This window comes from Nansenia antarctica (genome assembly GCF_963989245.1).
Source record: "Nansenia antarctica genome assembly, chromosome: 1".
Lineage (NCBI taxonomy): Eukaryota > Metazoa > Chordata > Actinopteri > Argentiniformes > Microstomatidae > Nansenia > Nansenia antarctica.
Genome location: NC_137674.1, coordinates 23,393,616 through 23,414,772, shown reverse-complemented (window position 1 = coordinate 23,414,772; position 21,157 = coordinate 23,393,616). Strand labels below are relative to the sequence as shown.

The 21,157-nt window shown below is 48.3% G+C and overlaps 1 protein-coding gene across 2 annotated transcripts in view; it reads right to left on the bottom strand.

The window, feature by feature from the left end:
• The window catches only part of LOC308159993 (creatine kinase, testis isozyme-like), a gene marked incomplete at both ends in the record, with an annotated part of 41,540 nt that extends 22,463 nt beyond the window's left edge, over nt 1-19,077 (bottom strand). Inside the window, 3 exons of one of the 2 annotated variants that reach the window (XM_080533834.1) lie at nt 17,498-17,676; nt 17,750-17,909; nt 18,891-19,077. In XM_080533834.1, the coding sequence (XP_080389960.1) occupies nt 17,498-17,676; nt 17,750-17,909; nt 18,891-19,077 (526 nt within the window). The remainder of the gene's footprint in view (nt 1-17,497; nt 17,677-17,749; nt 17,910-18,890) is intronic. The other variant, XM_080533835.1, reaches the window with a different exon arrangement.
• Nucleotides 19,078-21,157: the final 2,080 nt, after the last annotated feature.

Below are 21,157 nucleotides of genomic sequence, written 5' to 3'. Positions count from 1 at the left end.
TAACAGTGACACTGTGCCAAGTGCCAAGACAGCAAAAATAAGTAAGACACCAATAATAAGTTGTAGGCTAGCAAAGCAAACAAGATAAATATTTGTTTGGGGTTCAGTATAGGTGTGAAGATACACCTGGCGCCACAACCAAGTGCTAAAGTGCTTGGCTGCCGAACTTGAGCACAAGAGGGTAACCACCAACGCCATGCCTCTAAATGCCCAGACTACCTTTCCACGGAAAACAATCTTCATCCGGGAAGGGGAGAAACAGCGGACCAAGCCATCACCTCCAGACTCAGGCCCACTGAACGCAGCCCGGGATTGGGAAATGCGGGTAGACCTCAGCCAGAGGCTTACCTTCCCACCCGAAATTGCAGCGACCAACCTGCGCCCAGACCTAGTCCTCTGGTCCAAGTCCTGCCGGCGTGTCTTCATCGTAGAACTGACGGTCCCATGGGAGGAGGCCATCGATGAGGAATTCGAACGGAAGAGGCTGCGGTATGCCAACTTAGCAGTCGAAGCAGAGGGGCGGGGCTGGAACGTGAAGGTGTGGCCAGTGCAGGTGGGCTGCAGAGGCTTTGTAGCCAGCTCCACCACAAGGCTCCTGAGGGCAGTAGGGATCAGAGGACAGGCCCAACGGAAGGCAATTAAAGAACTGTCCACTGCAGCAGAACGGAGCAGTCACTGGCTGTGGCTGAAACGTAGGGACCCAACATGGGCTCCCAAATGACCACGTGGTGCCACCGTGCGACACACACCCAGGCCTGATCAGCCTGTGGTGGGCCAACCTCGGCAGAGGGTGTCTTGTGATAAATGGCCGAAACACCCAATGAGGTCGGGGACCACAACTGAAGATGTGTCGTACTGGTGGCACCACGTGATCATTGCCAAATTCCACTCCACCCAAGAGGACATCTCCAGCTCCACTCAGTCAATTGTTGTGCTAATTATTTAGGGATTTTAACATCTAGTCCTATTAAGAATCCTGACGTGTAACTGTGAAAAGTGAGAGGAAAAGAAAGATTCAGCCTTGTCATGGCCTTCTGTCAGATGAGGCAAAACATTTGATTGCATTTGTCCCATTTCTTTTGAAGGGGTCTGAGGTACATGTCCATGTAATGGCTTAGAAAAATAGGAGTGCAACATTAGACATCTCTTACAATAACCACTTAAATAGGTTTATAGAGACAAGAGGTCTTATCATTGAAGTTGTATTGAATAGCTTTAACGCAACCACATCACATGGTCCAAAAGGCATCTATGTCATATACAAAAATAAAAACAGTTATTTTCTTAATGTTTTCTTATGGATAAAGGCCTCTTATTTAATCTCCATTCAGCAAGGAACTTTGTTACTGACACTTTAACCATGACAATGTTCATGTTACACAAGACATTGGCTCAGCGAAAAAAGGCAACAACGAATGAATACGTGATTTCACTCAGTAAACCATCACATAATACGTGGTGAATGCCAGAAAATACTAACACTGTTGATTAATTAACGCATGCATCTTATATATAACTGATATCTGCAGAAGAAAGAGGGAGTTGGAGAAGCCTATTTCTATATCAAATCTGATTACGTTCTTCCTCATATTTGCTCTGAAGCTGTGCAGTCATTACGATATCTCCCTAGCCATCTCTACATTTGCCTGACTGATCATGGTGGTTTCTCCCTTCTGTGGCGGACTGTCACCCTCCATCGAGGACTCGTTGAGTAGCCCTGACGGCCGCTCGTCCAGCAGCTCCAGGTCCTCTAGGTTGGTCTGGACCCTACGGACTCCATCGCGTCGTGCCTGCCGCACATCCAATCGTCCCTCTGGGTCCACTGAGTCCAATGCCAAAAGCTCTTTGGTCAACAGCTCCTCCAGCAGTAAGTACCTCTTATCGTACTTCTTCCCATCAAAGCATTTCACCTCTTGTTCCAGTTTGGCCACTCTCTCCACTATCTGTTGTTATATTACATAGTTACCTATCACTACCATTCTTGTTCTATTTATATCATGCCCTTATATCACTATTTGCACTTCTGGTTGGATCCGATGCTAAACTGCATTTCCTTGTATTGCACTTGCACTCTGTGATGACAATAAAGTTGAATCTAATCTAATCTAATTGTAAATGCTCTTTACACAGAACTGCCCTAAAACAAACAAACTACAAGTCAGTGTGGTGAGTGAGGTGTGTGAGGCTACACAAGAAGTGGAGTAGAGGCTTGTAGGGACACATCAGTAGGGTTAGTTAAAGTCCCACTCATTCTGCATAATGGGGGACATTGTTATAAGATAGGGTTAGCAATGGGGCAATAATATGTTCATATGCAAAACACTGACTCGATTGATCCTATGACATGTGAATGAAGTGCTCAAAGGAGGATGACACGATTAGGCCATCTTTGTCCCATAATGTGATGCTAAGCTACATCATGTGTTTAAGTCTCCTTTGATAACACATCATATGATACAAGGTAACACAATTGACATATCATAATCAATGGGGTATGTATAAGCCACTGGCTTAAGCCCCACGTATCTGGCACTGCACGCTTCTGGCAAGGTTAGGATGAATGTTATTACAATGAATGTTACTACAATGAATGTTATTACAATGAATGTTATTACAATGAATGTTATTACAATGAATGTTATTACAATGAATGTTATTATTCAGAAATGCCAACAACAAATCAAATGTTTCCTACCAGGTCTCACGTTCATTGTCCCATCTTTGCGGCTGCACCACAGGGCATGGTCGCCCCTCTGGAGGATATAATGATCTTTGGCTTGAAACAGCTCCATGTTGAGATGTAAAGCATGTAAATATGAACCAGTCCAAACCGGGCGGCTCGCTAACTAACTAGGATTTAATGTCTCTAGCTAGCTAGACAACTAGCTGTACTAGTTAACGTTTGCCTTGGTTGTTCCACCAAGTCTAATTGTAATATCCAGGCATATTATTATATAGTATAGTAATATGATATAATAGTGGATCCAAAGGACTTTGCAGTCCAGAAGATGTAGCTACTCCATCCCGAAGACATGATGTCGCTGCAGAAGATGAAACTAGTGAAAATGTCGTTCTATATCGTGGAGCTCCGCCCCATAGGGGAGCTCTGCTCCTATTGGTTTACCCGCTACCTAAAGTAGCCAATGACTGAATTTTTCAATGCCTGCGCCCGCCTGGGGTGCTATATAAAGGGGCGTCCTTCGCTCCATCATTCTCCCAAAAAGTTCAGCACGGGTTTATATCTGAAGACTGAGAAGGACGACTACTAAGACTGGAGGACCCGCCAGACTTTTCCCTTCAAGATGGATCGTCCGCCGCCTATGGAGAAGTTCCTCCGGGACGCCTGCCGCTGCGACTTCCAAGCAGCGGAGGAGACTTTTCCCTTCAGCGATGGATCGTCCGCCGCCGACCACGAAGAAGTTCCTCCGGGACACCTGCCGCTGCGATTTTCTAGCAGCGGAGGACAAGCAAGAACGGCGTTCTGGGCAGGCACCTCCCCAAGTAGGGATGGTCCCGCCCGCTCAGCCGGCCCTGACATCACGCCGCCCTCACCAGCTGAGTGGTCGGTGCCGGTGTCAGAATCAGAAAGCTCTGATGAGAGCGAGCGGCAGGTAGAGCACGTGCTCCCCGCCCTCGCCGCCCCATCTCGGTGCGCAGGCGGCGGCAGCGGCGAATAACATCGCCGTGTTTAACGCCGCCATTGCGAAAATCACTGCGAAACGGAGGTTTCGACGTGATGCGGCACTGGCTCTACCTCTAAACGACGGAGCCATGCCCCACTCGGCATCCCCAGCCCCCGCCGCTGACCACTGGGAGGGCCCGCTACGGCCCCCCACGGCAGCGTGGCCCGGTTTCACGGGCGGAGGGGTCGGTAATGACCCCACCACCGGTTTCCTCTTCATGGCTGCTACCTCATAAAGAGGCAAAAGAAGGAAAATCCCCACCTGACTTTCAGTAAGGAGATTTTTTCCCATGTTATCTACCAGAGCGGAGACCCACCTGCCTTGTCGGAGCGTGGTCCAATCGCTACCGGTTAGAAACAAGGCGGAGACTGGCCCAGCTTACCAGCGTGTGGCCAGCTCTCTGCCTAGCGGACTACCTGCCGCTGCGATTTTCTAGCAGCGGAGGACAAGCAAGAACGGCGTTCTGGGCAGGCACCTCCCCAAGTAGGGATGGTCCCGCCCGCTCAGCCGGCCCTGACATCACGCCGCCCTCACCCAGCTGAGTGGTCGGTGCCGGTGTCAGAATCAGAAAGCTCTGATGAGAGCGAGCGGCAGGTAGAGCACGTGCTCCCCGCCCTCGCCGCCCCATCTCGGTGCGCAGGCGGCGGCAGCGGCGAATAACACGTGTTTAACGCCGCCATTGCGAAAATCACTGCGAAACGGAGGTTTCGGCGTGATGCGGCACTGGCTCTACCTCTAAACGACGGAGCCATGCCCCACTCGGCATCCCCAGCCCCCGCCGCTGACCACTGGGAGGGCCCGCTACGGCCCCCCACGGCAGCGTGGCCCGGTTTCACGGGCGGAGGGGTCGGTAATGACCCCACCACCGGTTTCCTCTTCATGGCTGCTACCTCATAAAGAGGCAAAAGAAGGAAAATCCCCACCTTACTTTTCAGTAAAGGAGATATTTCCCATGTTATCTACCGGAGCGGAGACCCACCTGCCTTGTCGGAGCGTGGTCCAATCGCTACCGGTTAGAAACATTGTTACTCAAAACAAGCTCAAAACAAGCACTCTTTACAGACGGCAAACCATCCCTAAGGAGGATTTTCCATGGTATCTACCAGAGCGGAGACCCACCTGCCTTGTCAGAGTGTGGTCGAATCGCTACCGGTTAGAAACAAGGCGGAGACTGGCCCAGCTTACCGGCGTGTGGCCAGCTCTCTGCTTAGCGGACTTACCCCTATCACGACACGAGGCGGGTTAAACACCCCTGTCTGTAGCCGTATAGAGGGACCGTTATCTACCAGAGCGGAGATCGACCTGCCTTGTCAGAGTGTGGTCGACTCGCTACCGGTTAGAAACAAACCGGAGACTGGCCCAGCTTACCGGCGTGTGGCCAGCTCTCTGCCTAACGGACTTACCCCTATCACGACACGTAGCGGGTTAAACACCCCTGTATGTAGCCGTATAGAGGGGTCGTTATGTACATCAAAAACCCCTCCATGTCTATCAAGACCTGGCCCAGCTCATGAGCGTGCGGCCGGTTATTTGATTATCAGGCATAATAAACCTGCGTCAATAAAGAGCATTGTTACACATAACAAACACTCTTTACAGACGGCAGCCCATCCCTTTCGAAATGACCCCACCTTGGGCTGTGCCACCTCCTCGGTGTGCAGCGGCGGCTGGGATCATACAGAAATTCAAGTTTTTTCTGTCGACTGCACCACAACAGACGGTCCAGCCGCTGTCGTTGCGTTATGCAGAATGACTAGAAGGGACAGGTATTCTGTCGGGCTGGCTAGACAGGACATTGAGGAGGGGATATGCACTACAGTTCATTCAGCCTCCTCCGCCCTTCAGGGGCGTGAGAGAGACTGTTTTTTGTCCTGCCCGATAAAGACACGTGCGCTCCAGGAGGAGATTACGAATCTCCTAACAAAGGGCGCAGTGACATTGGTTCCGAGGGACCAGTGGGACATGAGATGGTACTCCCCGTATTTCCTTGTTCCAAAGAATTCGGGAGACATGAGACCCATACTAGATTTCAGGGTCCTCAACGAGAGAGTGGCGAAACGCCCCTTTCGTAGATACCTGAGGGTCGCGTATTTCGTGTGCCAATCACAGAGTGGCACAGGAAATTCCTACGTTTTGCTTTCCAAGGGAAGGTTTACGAGTACACGCGCCTGCCCTTCGGGTGCACGCTTGCTCCTCGTTTTTTCTCCAAATGCGTGCAGACAGCACTCGAACCACTGAGGCGAAACGAGATACGCATATTAGCATATCTCGACGACGTACTGGTCTTGGCCCAATGCCCAAATCGAGCCATTCGGGACGCAACCTCACTGGTGCAGCACCTCACTCAGCTGGGGTTAGCTGTAAACTGGACAGAGAGTGCTCCGTGGCCGGCTCAACAGTTTTCCTATCTAGGCATTCAGTTGGATACTGCCGAGATGAGGGCCAGTTTATCGGCACCACGGAGAGCGACACTGACGTCAGCTCTCCGGGTGTGTCGAGTGACAAATACAATCACCGCTCTGTCAAGGATGTCCTTACTAGGACTGATGTCTGCAGCCCATGTAGTGGTCCCCTTAGGCCTGTTACACATGCGCAGACTGCAGAGGCGGTTCGCACGACTGCGACGGGTTCCAGTGAGACGCCGTCGCAAGTTGATTGTAATACAGAGATCGGTCAAAACCGACCTGAGCTACTGGAGAGACCCGCGCGTCATCGCGCGCGGAGTCGCCTGAGTTCGCTGAAAGCTCTCCACATTCCAGGTCTGCTCAACGAAGGAGCAGATCTGTTATCACGGGGAGGCCCGAGGGACGACGACTGGAGGTTAGCACCCTCCATTGTGTCGCTGATTTGGGCACGGTTCGGGCAAGCAGAAGTGGTTCTGTTTGCGTCACGGACGAATGCGCAGTGTCACCTTTGGTTCTCCCTGCGCGAACAGGACAACCCGCCATTGGGAGTCGATACATTCGCACTCCACCCATGGCCGAGGGTCCTGTTATACGCGTTCCCACCCCTGACATCTATCCTCCCACTGTTGGCACGAGTGAGGTCAGAGAGGCTAGAGTTAATTCTTGTAGCCCCGGACCGTCCCGGAGCCCCGTGGTTTCCGGAACTGATGGAGATGTTGGTAGAGGGCCCATGGCCCATACCTCATCGACAAGATGCACTCTCTCAAGCCGGAGGCTTGGTGAAGGGGCCGCCTATGAGGGGGGGCCCCTCATGGCCTGGTTACTGAGAGGGATTGTTAGAACGCAGGGGTCTGACAGACGCGGTCATTCAGACCATTCAGAGTGCGCGCGCGCAATCCACTGCAAAGGGATATGCGGCGCGCTGGCGAGTTTTACACAGTGGTGTGAGGGACAGGACGTTGACCCTGTCTGTTGTCGGGTCGAAACGTTCTTGTGCTTCTTACAGTCGCTGTTGACAAGGGATTGGCGGCGGGAACTATTAAGTTTACGCGGCTGCCATCTCAGCTTGTCATGAGGGTTTTGCGACAACGACACTGGTTTTTCAGTCATTCGCTGGTTTAGCGTTTTTTGACTGGAGTGTGTAGGCTTAGACGCCCTCATAGGACTCTAATGCCAAAATGGGACCTGTCGATTGTGCTAGAGGCGCTGTGCGTGCCCCCATTCGAACCCATTGTCACTGTGTCGTTGCGTTTTATTGTCTCTCAAGACGAGTCTACTCCTCGCCTTGACTACGGCTGAGCGAGTGAGTGATTTGTGCGCTCTCTCGTCACGGGCAGATTGTTTGATCATATCTGATGACGAAACAAAAGCTGTATTACGCCCTAACCCGGATTTTATCCCTACGGTTAATCGTGGGTTTAGGGTTCAGAGCTGTGCTCTGAGCGCCTTTTTTTCCTCCTCCTCACGACGGAGAGAGGGAGAGGCGTTTTACATTGTATTGTCCGGTGCGCGCGTTGGCACAATATGTGAAGCGCGAGGCAGGACTGAGATCTTCTCCCCGGCTTCTGATCTGCTATGGCGGACAGAAAGCCGGGACACCACTATCGAAGCAGAGGCTGTCCCTTTGGTTTTGCGAGGCTATTAGAATCGAAGGGGAAGCCCGTGCCGACTGGCATTCGGGCTCATTCCACCAGGGGCATGGCCGCATCAGTGGCCATTCTCAGGGGAGTGGGAGTGGAGGAGATATGTGTGGCGGCGTCTTGGTCGTCGCCATCACTTTTTATACGGTGTTACTTGAAGATATTTCTTCCTCATCCTTTTCTCATTCTGTCCTCAGTTTTGCTGATGACTGATGTAGTGGGGAAGGCACTTGGATTACCCTGGTCATGGGATTCTATTCAAGTGCTGTCAGGATGAATACGGATGTGCCTGGGGAAGGGACCCTCCTCCAGGACATGTTCCGTTAGATCAACAACCCTACGTGCTCACGTAAGGGTTAGGTCAGTGATATTCTTCCTCAATCCTTTCTCATTCTGTCTTCAGTTTGCTGATGACTGATGTTGTGGGAAGGGCACTTGGATTACCCTGGTCATGGGGATTCTATTCAAGTGCTTTTAGGATGAATACGGATGTGCCTGGGGAGGGGACCCTCCTCCAGGACATGTCTGTTAGATCAACAACCCAACGTAAGGGTTGGGTAAGTGATATTTCTTCCTCATCCTTTTCTCATTCTGTCCTCAGTTTGCTGAGGACTGATGTAGTGGGGATGGCACTTGGATTACCCTGGTTGGGGATGCTATTCAAGTGCTGTCAGGATGATTACGGATGTGCCTGGAGAGGGGACCCTCCTCCAGGACATGTTCCGTTAGATCTACAACCCTGCGTGCTCACGTAAGGGCTAGATCAGTGGAGCAGACTCGGTGTGGGTTGGGCCAACTTTTTAAGGTTGTCTTGAACCAACATCAGTGGTCAGCTCCGGGTGCCGCTGAGATTGTTTTCGGATTAATAGTCTCAGTGGGGGTACATTTGGCCTCGCTCGCTCCGCCTAAACCAATAGGAGCAGAGCTCCCCTATGGGGCGGAGCTCCACGATATAGAACGATAGTTATGGAGATAGACTCCAGTTCTATGAGTGGAGCGGAGCCCCATAGGGCTGCTGGCCCACTTCGACTCGTTCAAACCCGGCTGTTTTGTATGTTTGGGAGAATGATGGAGCGAAGGACGCCCCTTTATATAGCACCCCAGGCGGGCGCAGGCATTGAAAAATTCAGTCATTGGCTACTTTAGGTAGCGGGTAAACCAATAGGAGCAGAGCTCCCCTATGGGGCTCCGCTCCACTCATAGAACTGGAGTCTATCTCCATAACTATCGTTGTTAATTCATCTCCAGTTTGATGAAACTAGTGAAAATGTCGTTGTTAATTCATCTCCAGTTTGATGAAACTAGTGAAAATGTCGTTGTTAATTCATCTCCAGTTTGATGAAACTAGTGAAAATGTCGTTGTTAATTCATCTCCAGTTTGACGAAACTAGTGAAAATGTCGTTGTTAATTCATCTCCAGACAGACTATCAATTTCCTGCAGAAACATTGACACGTGACTTCCACAATTCGTCATCCAATGAAAATGTAGTGTTTGAAGCAGGGTTGCCAAATGGGATTGACAATTTTCCAGCCTAACCACAGTCTAAAAAACAGCTACGGTAAATCCACCAATAACCAGCGGCCCAAAACGTGGTAACCCGTCCCATCTGGCAACCCTGATTTGAGGGAGCCATATCACCCGGAAGCTTTCCAATCCCGGAAATCTGAAGCCACAACCCTCTATCCCTGTACAAATAGTTTAGAAATCTGTGAAATATGTATTTATGTATTTTTTAAAATGATCCATCTTAGGAGTTTAGTAACCGGCGAAGAGCTCTCATGAACTACATTTCCCTTGAGGCCGAGCCGCTCCAGTGCTGAATCTTGTTCATCATGGGCCTCTCTCTAAAATGTTTAATCATTGCCAACATATTAAATTGTGATCAGCTGCATATGTCGAGCAATTAGCTGCATACATCTAGCTGTACAGGGGTGAAAGCTGTTAGGGATTTGTATTAAATACTGTGTGTTCATTTAAATAATATGTGACTGAGGTCAGTCGAAGTCTCACAGAACCATAAAAGAGAGGTTCTGCTTTTGAGTGACATGGGGGGAAGGGGCTCCTGACTGGGAGAAAGTGTTGTGGTTCAAACCGCCTGTAGATTGCTTATTTTTACCTATGTACTAACAATCATTTTGTACCTGCTGTTATGATATTCTATTTTCCTATACTCATTTTATACTATCATAACTAATGATTAATGATAAGTCTATTCTTCAATACTGTATTTTAACTTGTAAATCGAATCCCAAGTCATGGGAGTCTGTGGGCCTGGCAACAGTGATGTTTACACAAGCGATCCTGATAAGGACATAGGTTTTACAGACCTGGTCAGGAGGGAATGTGTTTGAAGATTAAATAACTGGCCAATTAGTGCTTTAGAACGTATGTAGAATACACCCAAAATAACTATCAAAATATCTATGCATCCTAAAAACATAACTGTGTGCATATGCTTACTGGTTCCTTAAAAAACATTAGAATGTGTGTGTGTCTAACGTCGCGCTAGGCTGCTCAGGATACCGTTGCAGACAGAGTGTCCGAACACTCTCACCATGACAAACGACCGGGGGGTCAGAAGAAGAGGATAACACACTCGCACGGACACCGAAAGAAGTCGAAAGCCACATTCCGATATAAAACAGACGCTTACCATAAAACCTACCAGAGGGACAGCCCATCCCTAACTGTTAAGAAAAATATATAAAAACTGTGGACCAAGGCGAAACGTGGCTCTTGTTCGGTGAAACTTCTGCAGTTAACCAGCTGATCCTGGTCTGCGGAGGTGAAGCTAGATAGGACCCCTTTCCATGGAATGAAATGCTATTGTATGCTGATGTTATTGTTTGCTGATGTGCTCGAATAAATATTCTCTTAAAGAACAGTTCAGTAGTGGTGCCGAATATTTGATTGGATCATTTTATCTTAGAAGTTATATCAAGGACGTCTCGTTGAGATTAAACGGACTCGCTTGTAAGTGACGACTCAATTAAATCAATTCTGGAGAAGTTGATCGCCTTACAAAATTGGTGACCCCGACGTGATTTTCAACGGGATGCAAGGAGGAGTGGGTGAGGCTGGGTTCGGACTGAGCACTTCCACGGTACCAAGACAAAAGAGGTGAGCAGAGCCATTTAATGAAATCTGCTTAGGTAGACAATAGTGCTTTAGGTGGAAGTGCTGGGCCTGAATCGTCAAACCCATTCTGATCTGTGTCTATGAAGATCCGTCAAAGTAAGGATAATCATTAATTAAATTGACATTCTATACATTATTGAACACCACTGTCTGATATAAGCACATCTTGTATTAACGTGTAATAGACCCGCCGAGGTCTAAGGGACAGTAGCTAAGTCCTGGATATTAAGGGGTAACCAGGGGTAGCCAGGCCCAGGCCCCAGGAAAGGACACTATATAGTCCTGGATATTAAGGGGTAACCAGGGGTAACCATGCAGGCCCAGGCCCCAGGGGTAACCAGGCCCCAGGGGTAACCAGGGGTAACCATGCAGGCCCAGGCCCCAGGGGTAATCAGGCCCAGGCCCCAGGTTGAAATGCCTTGCAACCAAGTGAGAATTGTAGGACATTGCGATTAGGGTAGCGTCTACGGCAGGACTGCAGTCCGGTAGAGGTCCTATTTTAGCGTGCCTCCTCTCACAGTGGGCGCTAAAACAATTGTGACGTTAGGATTATAAGGTTCTATCTTCATTTTAGTCAAAATTGGGTCTTTTACACAATCTGATCCGTTAGGTGTTTATTTATTTATTTTTTTAAATTTGTTTTTCAGATTTTATCCCTTTTTCACCCAATTTGGTAGCCAATTTAACCCAACGTAGCATCCAATTATCCCCTGCCTATTGCATAGGATCCGCCGCACGACCCCGTGGCCGGCAGTCCCAGAGGAGGCCGCCAGGCAGACTAGGCTGACTGGCTCCTCGAGCCCAGTACCGTTATTCCGGCGCCCAGGGGGCGGTGTTGCGCGACGGATCCTAGTCCAGAAATACTCCTATACCGCCCTCGGAAGCGGCCGGCCAATATGCCGCTTCCCGTGTGCCTCGGCCATATCTGGATCTGGCGAGCCGGGATACGAACCCCGGCCCCGGTGGGCAGCATGCACTAGCGGCCAGTGCGTAGACCGCTACACCACCGCGGGGCCGTTAGGTGTTTATTAATGTGTGGTGTTATTTTTAAATGTTGGCATTTTGAGTTAGTAATTCATAAAATACAAAGGTTCCATCTCACAAAACATAATGGAATGTAAAAACTTTGACGCTCAATATCTCTGAACTACCCTAAGCGGAGATAGAACCTTATAATTGTAAACTCATGCAAAGGTGTTACGTAATATTGTATGTAAATCATAGTTGGAATTGTTATTATTATTGTAATTATTACTATTAAAAGGGATAGTTGAGTGAGGCGCCCTGGAGCAACTGGGGGGTGTTCCATCGGCGTCGCTGGGGGAGAGTCCGGGTTTGGTCTGACGGGTCTCGCGAGAGTTCCTAAAAATATCCAGGCATATTCTGGGTCTCGCGGGAGTTGTCGGAGGTGGGCCGGGTTTTTTCCTTTGGCGGCATTGATGGGGTGCCCACCTGGTCTAGACTGAGTGCTCCCTGGCTTGATATCGCTCAAATATCACTTGCAAACGTTGTAAAATATGTTATGCCTCGTTCAAGGTGTTTTAACGATGAATTGAGAATCAAGGACCCCAATTGAAATAAGCCAGTGGCTTTCTTGGGTTTTTATCCTGTTAGTTGACCTTGTATGTAATATGTACTTTCATGTACCTACTTCTGCAAATCTTCTAATAAAGTTTTCAATCAATCAATCAAAAAAGAAGTGTTGTGCTGCGGGTGTGATCCACCATTGAAGCGCAGACAGCAGGAGCGTCTCTATTTGACGCACGGTGATTTGTGTCTCGCCGTCTATGTAATAGTAGTATTTTTGGTGTGTTTGATTAAATTGTGGTTTTTGTTTAGTTGTTCAGGTTGTTTAGCATTGATTGGCAATTATAATATTGTTGGAATTGACCCCTTATGGTTTGGAGATGGTTAAGAATTTCATCTCAGACTGTGATGTGTGCAACAAGCACAACCCGAAAACAGTACTTAAATGCCCAATGGGCACATATCCAGTGCCTCCCTGCCCATTTCGAGAGATTAGGCAGGGGATTAGGCACCCCGAACCTAGTCTCTAACAGGCGGCGGTGGAATTGCAAAGTTCCGAGGGCACGTTAAAGACGGAATATAGTGCTGGGGAGAGGACTGAAGGCCCCCGTGTCTGATGAAGTATGAATGAACATACTACCGTGGTACCGTCTAGTCGGCGCAGCTGTCGCATCTAGGTGTGTGGGCAGTGCGTGGTACGTGGGCGACAGCCCACACCTAGCGGGATGTGAGGGGAAGTCACACCCGTGAACAGGCAAGGCTGGTGTAAACGGTCAAAGTTTCTAGACCCATAGCGAAGTGGGCTAGGGATCAGACCGTCGGTTCCCAACTGGGCGGCCAATCACCGCTACAGGGTTGGTGTTTAGACACTGACTGGGGATCGCTATCGACTGGGTCACCGGCCGGTTGGGTCGCAAAGCCTTAAGCCATAGGGAAATGGTGGCTGCGCTCAGCTCAATGTACAGTCAGGCCACTGTAAGCTGAAACCGAATGCGTTAGTAAGCGAGCAGTGCTTTCCGTGATCAGAGCTCTGAAAAGGAGACGTCTGGGAAGCGGAAGGGGTGGAGGTAGACTGACTCTGACCCAAGAAGGGGTTGGAGGGCAGTAAACCTCCATCGGAAAGGGTTCCAGCCTGAGACTGCGCCCTGGGAAGAGGGGAGGTCTGAAGGAACAAAGTGATGTATTGACTTCACGGACATGGGAGTGATTGATAGATTTTCAAGGAGGCCTGAAGCATATCCGTGTAAACGGGAGGATGCTGCATCGGTAATAAAGTGCCTCTTAAAGGAATTCATACCACGGTTTAGTTTCCCTAATCTATTAAAAGAAAGCTTGCCGACATGATACAGAGACAGAGGGAGGTGACTTGGACCTCCTCTCCATGAAAATGAATATATGTCAAAACTCTAACTAATCTCAATCGAGTTTTCTCTTCACAGGAACTGAATGCCGCGGAGAAAGCAGACAACGGCGCAAAACAGACTCCTATTTTAGACCCAGGCGACTGGGTAAGAATCAGAATCCACAAAAGGAAGTGGAACGAGTCGTGGTGGACAGGACCGTGGGAGGTATATTGACCACCTCACACGCTGTCAACGTCGAAGGTAAACCGGGTACAGAATGGCCTCTCCTGTCACACTGTACCAAAGCAGACCCACCACATAGAACGTTGGCTGAAATCAGAGAAGGCCTAAAAAAGAAAAAAAAAAATTGTAAAATGTTCAAATTCCTGGCGATTCTGTCAGCATGCACCCTCCTTTCAATGGTGATGTTTACTGGGGTCCCAGGGGGGGGGTTGGGTTCCGACGAAGCATTTTATGACTTAGCCTCAATTAATGTGGAAAGTAACACAATAAGTGGAATATTAATCCATGATATTAGCGATCACCTGCCTGTCTTTTCATTTTATGAATGTCATTATAGAAAGAAGAGGGAGTTAAAGGAAATACCATATAAGAGTATATATGAAGAATCAGATGTGGACAAAGCGTATGGGTTATTGCTAGAAACATTTAAAGTTATATATGAAGAAAAAAAAACTGCCCAATAAAACAATGTAGCAATAAGAATAAATATTCTGAAAATCTGTGGATGTCCAAGGACATTCAAAATGCATACAAGAAAAATAATACTCTATACAGGGTATTTATAAAGCATAAAACAAAGGAGGCAGGGGTTAAATATAAGAAATACAAAAACAAACTAATTAGTATTATGAGAATATGTAAGAAGGAGATAGGTTGGAGGAGCTTGAGAATGACGTGAACTGGTATTTTTGTGGATATTTGGGTGTCTTTTGCTATAGTGAATAGGTATATTATTATTGATATTGATAGATAATCTATTGCATAATGGTATGATATTGTGGGGAAGGGGCAGGACCAGATGGGCTTTGCTTCTGTCTGTCTCTTCTAGAACAGGGCCATTGCCGACTGTTGCTTCCATGTCGAGGAAGATATATTTTATTTCAATTTATATCTTATTTTATTTGTATTTGTATTTATTTTGGGGGGTTTGCTTTTGTTGTTTTTTGTTGTTGCAGATGTGTGTGTGTGTTTTTGTGGTTGAAATGTTCGAGATGAATGGAGAGATCCACCATTTCTAAGGTGACATGTTTAGTCTGCTTGAAACAACCTAGAGAGAGTACACTGTTTCCCTCCCCCTACAAGCCTGATAATTGTTCAAATTCTCCAGTAGGGATGGGACGAGGGGGAGAACAGGAAAAACTGCCCCGGTATGGATAGAACTAAAGGCCCCATGATATATGAGGGTCATCACCCCTCACATTTAGAAAAAGGCTATGATTGCCTTAACAGGACGGGCAAGTGGGGCGACGTGTGACGTCTTAATGCTACGCGCTTATATAGGACTCTGTGCCAGTGCGATAACAGCACTACTTGTACTTTTAATGGGTTACGGCATTCCGACTTTTCAGGTGGGTCCCACGTGGGCGTGCTGGCTGGGTATGCATACTCCATACTGCAGCGGCGAATTTAAACCTCCATTTTAAACCTCCATTAGCTAAAATATGTAATTTTGGCTTTACAAGTGTTAACATGTCATTTTATGAAGTTTTAATATCATGTTTTCAGGCGAGAAAGTAACCACATATATTCCCAAAATGTGTCCAGTTTACCAAAATAACCTGTTTATATATCTGATCTGACGAGACAAAAAATGCTAAATCAGCCAGAACAATTGAAGTGGAGATGGAAGAAGATGCTGATGCAGGGGCAGGGCCTTCTTCCCCTTTGCCCACAGACCACCATCCTACCCCATCCAGTGTAGCAGCAGGACCTAGCAGGTCTGAGGCTTACGTTAGCCCTAGCCAGGAGACCAGGTGGTCCAGTGCAACGCAGCAATGGGGTTTTTAACCCAGGCGCATATGGTAGTTCTAGTTTCCCAGGGCAGTAGGGTGATGGGAGGTGAGACAGGGCAGTAGGGTGATGTGTTGAGGTGAGACAGGGCAGTAGGGTGATGTGTTGAGGTGAGACAGGGCAGTAGGGTGATGTGTTGAGGTGAGACAGGGCAGTAGGGTGATGTGTTGAGGTGAGACAGGGCAGTAGGGTGATGTGTTGGGGTGAGACAGGGCAGTCGGGTGATGTGTTGGAGTGAGACAGGGCAGTAGGGTGATGTGTTGAGGTGAGACAGGGCAGTAGGGTGATGTGTTGGGGTGAGACAGGGCAGTAGGGTGATGTGTTGAGGTGAGACAGGGCAGTAGGGTGATGTGTTGAGGTGAGACAGGGCAGTACGGTGATGTGTTGAGGTGAGACAGGGCAGTAGGGTGATGTGTTGAGGTGAGACAGGGCAGTAGGGTGATGTGTTGAGGTGAGACAGGGCAGTAGGGTGATGTGTTGAGGTGAGACAGGGCAGTAGGGTGATGTGTTGAGGTGAGACAGGGCAGTAGGGTGATGGGAGGTGAGACAGGGCAGTAGGGTGATGTGTTGAGGTGAGACAGGGCAGTAGGGTGATGTGTTGGGGTGAGACAGGGCAGTAGGGTGATGGGAGGTGAGACAGGGCAGTAGGGTGATGTGTTGAGGTGAGACAGGGCAGTAGGGTGATGTGTTGAGGTGAGACAGGGCAGTAGGGTGATGTGTTGAGGTGAGACAGGGCAGTAGGGTGATGTGTTGAGGTGAGACAGGGCAGTAGGGTGATGGGAGGTGAGACAGGGCAGTAGGGTGATGTGTTGGAGTGAGACAGGGCAGTAGGTTGATGGGGGGTGAGACAGGGCAGTAGGGTGATGTGTTGAGGTGAGACAGGGCAGTAGGTTGATGGGGGGTGAGACAGGTTGATGGGGGGTGAGACAGGGCAGTAGGGTGATGGGAGGTGAGACAGGGCAGTAGGGTGATGTGTTGGGGTGAGACAGGGCAGTAGGGTGATGGGGGGTGAGACAGGGCAGTAGGGTGATAATAAATAATTAAATATTACGCTAAATATTAGCTTAGTAACCCTCCAATAATAATAATTATTATTATTATCCCCATACGACTCGCCCACTCTCCTGTCAATAACTTGCATTAATTCGGCTTGCCACCAGAGGGGGCCCTCTACACAGTAATGTGGAAATGCATCATGACAGGGTGGCGTGCAGAGCTCCTGACCCGTTGCTGTGCAGAATGCTGTCTGTCCTCTGCTCCGTTATAGGTCATGGCTGGACAGAAACATCCACCTTTATCCTAAGCCTGCTTAGTGGTGCGTCAGCTTCTGTCCACCGCAACCCCCTCCCCTGTCATCCTCATCTAACCCCGCCCCTGTCACCCTCATCTAAACATCTGTGCTCAACTCTACGTACCACCCTACCCCTCTATGTACCACCCTACCCCTCTATACCGCCCTACATACCACCCTACCCCTCTATGTACCACCCTACCCTTCTATACCACCCTAACCCTCTATGTACCACCCTACCACTCCATGTACCACCTTATAACTCCACTATGTACTACCCTACCCCTCGACGTACCACCCTACCCTACCCTACCCCTCTACGTACCACCCTACCCCTCCATGTACCACCCTATCCTACCACTCCACGTACCACCCTACCCCCATCACTCCAAGTAACATTTAAACCCTCGCCACATGGCCCCTCTCCTCCGTACCCTCTATGGAGAGCTTCTCGATGCCCCTCCTCTCCCCGCGGCTGCAGTGGGGGGGCAGGCAGCACCCGCGGACGCTCCGGCCTGTCCGGACGCGGGAACTCAGGACGTAGTTGGGGTCCAGGTCGTCTCCGCCCTGCAACAACACACAGCGGTTAGCCTCTCTGCAGGAGGGTAGAGGGCTTCAATAAACCATGGGTCTCCCATCTCCAGAGAGACAGACTGACAGCCGTGTGTCAGGGAACAGAACAGCACCGGACCTTCAGGTTCTCTGGGTTCAGGTCGGTCTTGTGCTTGTTGGAGGGTTTGTAGCCTCCGTGTCTCTCCTCGATGACGGGGTCCAGCAGCTCCTTGAACACCTCGTAGGTCTCCTCGTCTCCCGCCACGCACCCCACCGTCATGATGAAGGGATGGCCTGGAGGAGAGACCAATCAGGAGGGGGCTTAGATGGAGACACACACTCAGGACCAATGACCAGGGTGGTGTTCCATCAACAACGCTAAAGGGAAAATCCAGGCTTATTCTGATAAGTCTAGTTATCCAAAATAAGCCTGGATGTTCCTTTATAGACGTTGATGGAACAACCCCCAGGTCACTGACCAAAGCTCAGAATGTCATCAAGCTCAAGGCCTATACTGAGACTGAGACTGGGGATGGGTGTGTGTTACCAGGATTATCAACCCCTGTCTGAATGACCCCGTCTATGGTGAAGCCGTTGGGGGTGGCTCTCTCTCGGAGCTGCTTGTATATGTCCTGGGTTAAGAACTTGGCCATGTGGTTGTTGTGCTGGCTGAGGTCTGGGAACTCCTCGTCAGGCGACAGCCTCTTGATTGTCACTTTGGCCATTTGGTCATTGCTGAACAGTAACAACAAACACATTCTACAGGGTAAGGGGAAGCTACCTGTTATGCTTTTTAAAAAATGCATATGGCATTTTTGAAAATCTACATTCTCCTTAAAAGTGTTCTCCTTACTTGGTAGGCTAGTAAGGTAGGTTAAGTGTTGATTGTAAGTCGCTTTGGAATAAGCCGGCGTCTGCTAAATGCCAAAAATGTAAATGTAAGGGGGTAACTGTCAGCTAGTGACATTCTTGTTGCCTGTTAAATGTTATTATGGCATGCCTGACTAACCAAATAATTGACCGATGTTCCAGCTACTAACACTGAGTGAGAGGCAGACCAATTGAATAAACTGCAACTATACACTTGATGCCGAAATGTTGCTGTACTGTTTTAACCCATCGGCAAGGTCATTGTGCAGAACAGAAGTGTGTCCTTGAAACGTGACGATCAGAAGCCGCCACATCGGATCCAGAGACGCCCTAAACGCCCCTCGCTAAAGCCCGTTAGCAGGCAGGACAGGTGTCTGGGTGGTTGAAAGCCGCTTGACTCTTTACCTGGGTTATCTACCCCGGTCTGAATGACGTCATCCAGTGTAAATCCACTGGGCGTTTGTTTGCTCCTCAGCCGCTCGTAGATGGCGGGAGTCAGGACCTTGGACATGTGATTATTGTGCATGGTGAGGTCTGGGTACTCCTCACTGGAGGGGTACTTCATCTTCAGGTCGTTGTGACTGAAAGGCATGGCTGAACCCTGGACGCAACAAGGAGCGGAGGAAAAACGGGTGAAATGTATATTAAAACGATAAGACACGCGAGTCAAATACTTGGGGTTTTTTTCATGCGAGAGAGAACGAGCTCGTTGCGCATGTACAATGAAACACTGATGTCATTGAAGAGCACATCGTAGATGTCCAGTAGATGGAGGGAGGGGAAGGTTAAGGTTAGGAGGAGGCGAGGTGGAGGAATGTCAGATAGCAGAGACTGCGCAGTGACGTCATCTCATCCGATCAACCTCTCTACAAGGGTAAATGTATACAGGCCTAGAATAAGAATAATCACCGTTATTTGTATTGCACGTTTCCTGTAAACGTTGCAGCTATACAAGACTAGTGCATTGGTTTACATACAAGACTAGTGCATTGGTTTTACATACAATACTAGTGCATTGGTTTACATACAAGACTAGTGCATTGGTTTACATACAAGACTAGTGCATTGGTTTTACATACAAGACTAGTGCATTGGTTTAAATACAAGACTAGTGTATTGGTTTACATACAAGACTAGTGCATTGGTTTTACATACAATACTAGTGCATTGGTTTACATACAAGACTAGTGCATTGGTTTACATACAAGACTAGTGCATTGGTTTACATACAAGACGAGTGTATTGGTTTACATACAAGACTAGTGCATTGGGTTACATACAAAACGAGTGTATTGGTTTACATACAAGACTAGTGCATTGGTTTACATACAAGACTAGTGCATTGGTTTACATACAAGACTAGTGTATTGGTTTACATACAAGACTAGTGTATTGGTTTACATACAAGACTAGTGCATTGGTCTACATACAAGACTAGTGCATTGGTTTACATACAAGACTAGTGCATTGGTTTACATACAAGACTAGTGCATTGGTTTATTTGGGAATCAGAAGAGCTTCATAATAATTGTTTGGGATTGTCAATGTCTCCATGTAGAAGAGCAGTATTATGTATGCATCAATGCAATCACGATTCCCAGTTGTTAACTGACCACTAAAACCCATTAAAACCCATTGAAACCATTAAAACCCATTTAAATCATTAAAACCCATCTTTTTAATATTGCCTTTAAATTACTAAATTGTTAAATGATGATTACATAATGATTAAAGCATTTGAGCTGCAACGTTTGCAGGAAAAGTGCTATACAAATAATGGTTATTATTATAACAATTATTGTTATTATTATTATTATTATTATTATTATTATTATTATACAGTTTCTCCTCCTGTCTTTTTAAAAGATTCAGACGTCATCAACTGGAGCCGAAAATAACACATTTCAGTCGTTTGATCGCATCTACGAAGCGCAGCGTTTGCGCCGATTCACAGATCTGCACCGCATCTAGACCGCCTCGTACTTCAGATGTCAATGGAACTGAAGCAGAAACGATGTGATAGTCTGTCAACCTGCGCCTCCTCCGCCCAGTTCCAACACTCACCAACCAGGACACGTGGAGACTGATGTGAGAGCTCCTGGATCGCCATCCTCATTTGGAAAACACTGTGATATCGACAACAGCAACCTTTTATTTGATGTTTTAATCCAGCTGTTTTTCAGAAGGTGGGTCAAGAAACTGATGAACGGTGTGAGAGGTGAAAGCGTAGCTACCTGTACCTTCTCTTCCAGTTGTTTGTAGTGTTGCTGCTGTCTTCTCTAGTCACTCCGGTCTACTGAGTGCGCTTAGCTACTCCTAGTTCTGTTGGTTCCTTAGCCCTCTTCCCCTCTACAGACTTTTGTCACAATGTGCTTTCTCCCTATCCCTGTTCTTCTGACACTCAGGAGGACACCTAGATGCTACATCCCCCCTCGCAAACCTTCCAATCTCATCTACCCACCTCTTTCTACTGACCATGACTTTATCGCCGCAGGCGGTCTCTGGAATTGCCAGTCGGCGGTCCGGAAAGCTGACGCTATCTCAGCTTATGCATCTCTTATGGCCCTCAATTTCCTTGCTCTCACTGAAACCTGGATCACACCAGAAAACACAGCTACACCGGCAGCCCTCTCTGCCGCCTACTCCTTTTCTCATTCCCCTAGACCCTCTGG